The sequence below is a fragment of the Nicotiana attenuata genome, chromosome 6, assembly GCF_001879085.1.
Source record: "Nicotiana attenuata strain UT chromosome 6, NIATTr2, whole genome shotgun sequence".
NCBI lineage: Eukaryota > Viridiplantae > Streptophyta > Magnoliopsida > Solanales > Solanaceae > Nicotiana > Nicotiana attenuata.
Genome location: NC_031994.1, coordinates 82,502,577 through 82,510,119, shown reverse-complemented (window position 1 = coordinate 82,510,119; position 7,543 = coordinate 82,502,577). Strand labels below are relative to the sequence as shown.

The window sequence follows — 7,543 nt, the reverse complement described above, 5'->3', positions numbered from 1 at the left end:
TCAAATTTTCAAACAAAGTAACAATTGTTAGTTTTAAAAGGTGGTTGGTTTTGTGGCCTTGATTGTTTTTGATCACTTGATCTCGGCCCAACTCTTTTGGTGAGAACCTCTGCTGCTTGCTGGCTTTTCTGAAGATTGGTCTCTTTCCTAAAATCGAGGAACTCAACTTTTCAAACTTTCCAGATGACGGTTCACCCGTGTGGGGCTTTGGTCTTTTCACCTTATTCTGCCTCTAGGGGCTTTTGACTTTGGATTTCTTTTTATTTTCAATAACTTTGATTTCAGAGCATCGGCTATCATGGCCAGTCGGGATCGACTTGATGCACCCGCTGAGGCTGGGTACCTTTTTTTTTGGACTTGGCTTTTATTAAGCAGAACCTTGTAAAACCAATCTTGCCACCTTATCTTTGTATTAGCTCCGGAACAGAGTTAGACCGAAAGGGATTCAAAGAAAAGTAAACAAAAGATAAGAAAGCGAATTTAAGGAGAAGTGTCCCTTTCGGGGAGGAAATAAGGACTTATCTGAAGTGCATGCAGACTTCAATAGACATGACATGCTTCTTGGATTGGACACCTGATCTGCACAACTATCCAACTTCTCATAAACCCATTACGATCCGTGTTTTAAAAACCGAGAAACCTTGCCAGGACTCTTTCAGTGCCAACGGTGGTGAGGGGTTTCCTCTTTTCGATCAACGGCGCCCTTTGCGGGTTTTCGCCAATCGACCTCTCTCGTTTCTCTTCTCACCGTCGGCTTATAGTGATCTTTACGAGTTTTCACTAACAAGACTCTCTCATTTTCAGTTTCTCTGCTCAACATCGACTTATGGTGCCAGTGGGTTTTCACCGATAAGACTCTCTCATTTTATTTCTCTAATCTTGATTGCATCGGATCCAAACAACTGCGTTCTCCGATTTCGAACACCTTTCACCGATTGATCGAAAGGACTTGAACAAGGATTGGGTAAAAAGAATTTGGACCGTATTACAACTTTCGAACCGTTCAGGCGGGATCATCGCCGAGCCATTATAATATCTGCCCCAGTTTCACTTTTGGGGGGAAATTTGATTTTTGTTTTGGTGTGACTGAACCCCAGAGAGAGGCTGCCTACGTATCCTTTTGGAATTAAGTCGAACGTAGTTCAGGGAAACATTTTGTTTTCGTTGTTTTGTTGTTTTTCTTTTTCTTTTTCTTTTTCTTTTGTTTTGATGCTTTTTTTTTTTACAAACGTCTTCAAGTTCCAAAGAGGGTAATGAAAGAAAGGTAATCGACTCAAAGGGTTAGCAAAGGATTGGAGTGTTTGGGGTAGCGAGAATGAAAGCCTTCGTCATCCCAATTGGATAATGTTGTTGCTGCAGAAGGATTAGACATAGTACCTTTTGACTGCGTCTGCATTTACAGCTGTTTCGGGGTCATTCCCTTCGATGTCTCCCAGGTATAACACTCCTTTTGGCAACAATTTTCTGATAATGTATGGTCCTTTCCAGTTAGGAGCAATCTTTCCTTTTGCTTCCTGGTGATGGGGGAGAATACGCCTTAAAACGAGTTTCCCCACTTCAAAGTTTCTAGGCCGCACTTTCTTGTTGTAGGCACGAGCCATTCTTTGTTGATACAACTGCCCGTGGCAGACTGCGGCCATTCGCATTTCATCGATCAGGGTTAACTGTTCCAGACGGGTTTTGACCCACTCACTATTTTCAATTTCAGCTTCAACAATGATACGAAGAGAAGGTATTTCAACTTCTGCGGGTATTACGGCTTCAGTGCCATAAACCAAAAGATACGGGGTTGCTCCGACTGATGTGCGCACAGTAGTGCGATGTCCCAACGATGTGAATGGCAACTTTTCATGCCATTGCCTGGAACTTTGGATCATCTTTCTCAGAATCTTCTTGATGTTTTTGTTTGCTGCTTCGACAGCGCCATTGGCTTTGGGCCGATAAGGAGTAGAATTTCGATGCATGATCTTGAACTGCTCACATACCTCCCTCATCAAGTGGCTATTCAAGTTTGCAGCATTATCTGTAATGATAGTTGTAGGAATACCAAAATGGCAAATGAGATTAGAATGCACAAAGTCTACCACAACTTTCTTGGTGACAGATTTGAGAGTAATTGCTTCAACGTACTTCGTGAAGTAGTCAATAGCGACCAATATGAATCTATGCCCATTTGAAGCTTTTGGCTCGATCGGCCCAATGACGTCCATGCCCCAGGCAACAAATAGCCAAGGTGCTAACATGGGATGCAGTTCTGTAGGTGGTGCATGAATCAAATCACCATGCACCTGACACTGATGATATTTCCGGACGAAACTGAAGCAGTCTTTTTCCATAGTCATCCAGTAATAGCCTGCTCGGAGGATTTTCTTTGCCAAAACGTACCCGTTCATGTGGGTTCCGCGCACTCCTGCGTCAACACATCTTAACAAGTTGAGATCCGAATTCCTTTTGTACAAGACATCACCGCTCAAGAAGAAACCACTTGCGAGCCGTCTAATGGTCCTCTTTTGATCTCCATTGGCTTGCTCGGGATATTCTTTAGTTTTCAGGAATCTCTTCATATCATGATACCATGGCTGAATATTTGGTTCTGCCTCAACCGTATTGCAGTAACCGTGCCTTTCTCGGATTTGGATTTCTAACGGGTCAATGTGGGCATTGCCTGGGTATGGCAGCATCGAGGCCAAAGTAGCGAGCGCATCGGCTAACTCATTATGAAAACGAGGAATGTACCTGAACTCTACGGACTTGAACCGCCCGCTAAGATCTTCCACATGTTGCCTGTATGGAATAAGCTTGACATCTCGAGTTTCCCATTCTCCCTAAGCTTGTCTGATAATCAGATCCGAATCTCCCATGATCAACAATTCTTCGACATCTTGGTCGATTGCCATGTTCATACCCATATGCAGGCTTCATACTCAGCGGTGTTGTTTGTGCAGAAAAATCGAAGCCGGGCTGTGGCTGGATAATGCTGACCAGTGGGTGAGATCAAGATTGCCCCAATTCCAACGCCTTTTGCGTTCACAACTCCATCAAAGAACATTTTCCAAGCATTGGTGTCTTCTGGTGTTATCTCAACTGAATTTTCCTCTTCGTTCGGGAAGTAGGTGCTTAAGGGCTGGTACTCATCATCAACAGGGTTTTCAGCCAGGTGATCTGCTAAAGCCTGGGCTTTCATTGCCGTGCGGGTGACATAGACTATGTCAAATTCAGTGAGCAGGATCTGCCATTTTGCTAGCCTCCCTGTGGGCATCGGCTTCTGGATTATGTACTTCAGAGGGTCAAGCTTGGTAATGAGGTAAGTGGTATAGGCCAAAAGGTAATGCCTAAGCTTCTGAGCGACCCAAGTTAGAGCGCAACAAGTTTTTTCCAACAAAGTGTATTTGGCTTAATAACCGGTAAACTTCTTGCTCAGATAGTAGATTGCCTGCTCTCTCTTTCCGGTCACATCATGTTGCCCGAGGACACCGCCGAAAGAGTTTTCCAAGACTGTCAGATACAAGAACAAAGGCCTCCCAGGTTCAGGTGGGACCAAGACTGGCGGGTTTGACAGATATTCTTTGATTTTGTCAAAGGCTTCTTGACACTCATCTGTCCATTTAATCACTGCATCTTTCTTTAACAACTTGAAAATGGGCTCACACGTGGAAGTCAATTGAGCAATGAATCGGCTAATGTAGTTCAACCTTCCCAGCAGGCTCATAACCTCTTTCTTGGTTCGTGGAGGAGGCAAATCTCGAATAGACTTTATCTTTGTTGGGTCTAACTCGATGCCCCTCCGACTGAATATAAGTCCCAAAAGTTTGCCAGACGGAACCCCAAATGCACATTTCGCCGGATTTAGCTTCAAATTATACTTGCGCAGCCGCTCAAAGAACTTTCTCAGGTCCTGAACATGGTCGTCCTGTGTTCTGGATTTGATGATCACATCGTCCACATACACCTCAATTTCTTGGTGCATCATGTCGTGAAAAATGGCTGTCATGGCCCTCATATAAGTTGCCCCGGTGTTCTTCAGACCAAAAGGAATGACCCTGCAACAGTAGGTGCCCAGGGTGTGGTGAAAGCTGTCTTTTCCGCATCCTCTTCATCCATCAATACCTGGTGATATCCTGCATAACAATCCACGAAAGATTGTATCTAATGTTTGGCACAGTTATCAACAAGGATGTGGATGTTATCAACAAGGATGTGGATGTTTGGCAAAGGGAAATTATCCTTGGGACTTGCTTTGTTCAGATCTCTGTAGTCCACACACACTCGAGTTTTCCCGTCTTTCTTTGGCACTGGAACTACATTGGCTAACCATGTGGTATATTGAACCACTCGGATCACCCCCGCTTTAAACTGTTTTGTGACCTCTTCTTTAATCTTGTCACTGATATCAGTGTTGAACTTTCTTTGCTTTTGCTGGACAGGGGGATAATCGGGGTAGGTTGCCAACTTGTGAACCACCAAATCGACACTTAGTCCTGGCATGTCATCGTATGACCACGCAAAAACATCTTTGAATTCAAACAAAAGTTGGATCAATGCATCTCGGGTTTTTTCATTTGTGTGAATGCTTATCTTGGTTTCTTTAACTTCTTCAGAACTACCCAAATTAACCGGCTCGGTAGCATTTAAGTTCGACTTAGGTTTATTCTCAAATTGTTCCAATTCTCGATTTATTTCCCTAAAAGCCTCTTTTTCATCATATTCCGGTTCTTGGTTCATTATTTCACAATTAGACAGCGTGTTTGGATCTGGGCATGAAGTCCGCAAGCATGTCATGTTATTTAAAGCCGCATTATTAGAACTGAAAGAAGCAATAAGAAAAAGTAACAAAAATCAGAACGAATAAAGAGAGATGAACAATGAAATATTGATTTCATTTCATCGAATTTTGAAGATAACAGCATTTACATTGGAATTTAAAGACAGGAAACGAAAGAAAACATCCGAGTTACACCCTGAAATAACTCGTGACGCAGAAAAAGTGGCAGGACTGGACTACCAGGATTCCCGCCTGATTGGGAACGGAGTAGCCTTCCAATTTTACAGCTTGGCATTGGGTCCCATGTATAGCACCTCAGCGGTGCTTGAGCCTTCTCCCGGCTGAACCATGTGGGTTTCATACAACATCTGCCTCATAGCCCCACAGATTTCTTCAATTTCCTCGGCCGTGAAGGCCTCATCTTCCTCTTCCTCATTGTACTTGGGCCTTACAAATGTTCTATAAAGATGCGGAATCGGCTGAGGCAAGACCCAACCATTGTTCTTTCGTTTATCTGCCCATTTTTCATCAGCTGGCGTGGGTTGGAAAACTACCCCAAACAACTTCTCGCTAGCAGCAAGAGTGACAGGTTCGGTGATTCCTTGCAATGATGTCCCAAGCCCCTTCCCGGGTTTATAACCATGCCTGATCATTTCCTTTGCAACCATAATTGACACATTTGAGAGAAAGGGTTGAGGACAAGGGTTTCCTTCTTCACATTGGTCTGCGACCACAACCTCGAAAACTTGATAGACTATATGTTCACTTCCTTCCCTAGCTTCGAGACATGGGACTGACGGGTCCCGGTAAATCGACTGCTCATCTTCTCCGTGAACTACAATCTCCTGATCTTCATGTTCTAATTTCACCATCTGGTTGAGAGTGGAAGGTACAGTCCCTGCTGCGTGAATCCAAGGTCTTCCCAAGAGGAAATTATAGGAAGTATCCATATCCAGGACCTGAAAGGTCACCTCGAAATCCACCGGACCAATTGTCAGAATCAAATCAATTTCACCAATGGTATCTCTCTTGATGCCATCAAAGGCATGCACACAGACGTTGTTGGGCTTGATTCTCTCAGTACCGATCTCCATTCTTTGCAGAGTTGAGAGAGGGCAAATATCTACTCCGGAACCACCATCCAGCATGACCGTTTTCACATAATATCCCTCGCATATAACTGTCAGGTAAAGGACTTTGTTGTGGGCGGCCCCCTCCGGGGGCAGATCATTCTTGCTGAAAGAAATTTGATCTACAGCAAAAAATCTTTCCGCCATCCTTTCCAGCTGCTCCACAGTGGTTTCAATGGGAACATACGCTTCGTTGAGGGTTTTGATCAACACCTTCTAATGCTCAGTTGAATTCATTAACAGAGACAACAAAGAGACCTGAGCAGGGGACTTGCGGAGTTGGTCAATTATCTCGTAGTCCGCCGTTTTCATTTTTCGGAAGAACTCTTCTACTTCTTCAGCACTAACTGGCTTCTTGAGTGGAAAACGCTTCTTCGTGGCACTATTCACTTCCTCCACATTAAAGTATTTCTCAGCTGGTTTAACTTCATTTGTTTCTCCTGAGACCTCTTTTCCCTTATAAGTTACTACCGCCTTGTTGCAATTCCATGGGACGGCAGTAGGGTCTATCATGGGCCTTTGCGGTGTGTGGCCAATAACCACGGGCTCATTCAGCCTTGGTGAAATTACTGGCCCCCGCACCCCATAGGTCCCCTTAGGCACATACTTTTTGGGTCCCTTGTTCAGCTCAAACCTTCTTGGCGGGCTCAATGTCTTTTGTTCCTTCTTGTGGCCTCGGGGAACATAGAGAACGACATCTTTTGAGGGCGTTGCCCCAGTTTCGGTTTCTGCTTTCTTTTCTGTTTTTTGAGGTGTGGGTTTATTCTTCTTCTCCCCCTTGTCTTGTTTTACGGCAGCCTTTGGCTTCCTTTCCACATCGGCTATGGCAATGATGGCTTTTAGAGCTGGGTCTAATTCTTTATCTTTACAAATCATTCCAATAACAGGCCCGTTGTTGTGAGCCGGTAATGGATTGTTGGTCACATTAGGAATGTCTTCGTCCTTTAGCACTATCCGCTTTTGTTCTATAAGGTTTTCTACGGCCCTTTTCAGGGTCCAACAGTCATCTGTGTCATGCCCTTCCGCTCCCGAATGGTAGGCGCATCTAGTACCGGCTCTGTAGGCGGGCGATGTTGGGTTCTGCCTGGTTTGGGGTACGAGTTGCAACAGACCCATCTGGACAAGTTTCGGGAAAAGACTAGAATATGACTCACCAATGGGCGTGAAGTTTGCCGTCCCGGGTGGTTCCCAGGCACAGGCATTGTAGGGAAAGTTATTTTGTGGTGGTCGAGGATTCTATTGAGCTTGGCGAGGACGTTGATTTCTGGAAAATGGAGCTCGGTTTGGTTGAACTGTTGTTGTGGCCTAACGTATGGCTGGGCATTCAGCACTGCGTATGGTTGAGGAACCATATCATAGGCCACATCCTGATGGGGATAGTAGTGTTGTGGGGTTCTTGAAGGGAAGTAAGGTCTGGGTGGACGGGGTTTTCTTACACTTGAAGTTGCCATTGCCGCTTCTTCCTTCTTTTATCGGTTTGCTACACCTCCAGACCCGCCTTGAATTGCTTGGGAGATAGCCCTTATAGCGGATTGACTCAATATTCGCCCTGTTTTTAAACCATTCTCGACCATTTCACCAATTTTGATGGCCTCGGCAAGCGGTTTCCCCATTGTAGACATCATATTCTGATAATAATCAGCCTCTTGGT

At 44.7% G+C, this 7,543-nt stretch overlaps 1 protein-coding gene across 1 annotated transcript in view; it reads right to left on the bottom strand.

Moving 5' to 3' along the window:
- The window catches only part of LOC109228037, a 9,044-nt gene extending 1,701 nt beyond the window's left edge, over positions 1–7,343 (bottom strand). Inside the window, exons 1-4 of the mRNA XM_019393220.1 lie at positions 7,066–7,343; positions 6,151–6,976; positions 5,215–6,108; positions 3,005–3,172 (exon numbers count right to left, since the gene is read on the bottom strand). Coding sequence (XP_019248765.1) covers positions 3,005–3,172; positions 5,215–6,108; positions 6,151–6,976; positions 7,066–7,343 — 2,166 coding nt within the window. The remainder of the gene's footprint in view (positions 1–3,004; positions 3,173–5,214; positions 6,109–6,150; positions 6,977–7,065) is intronic.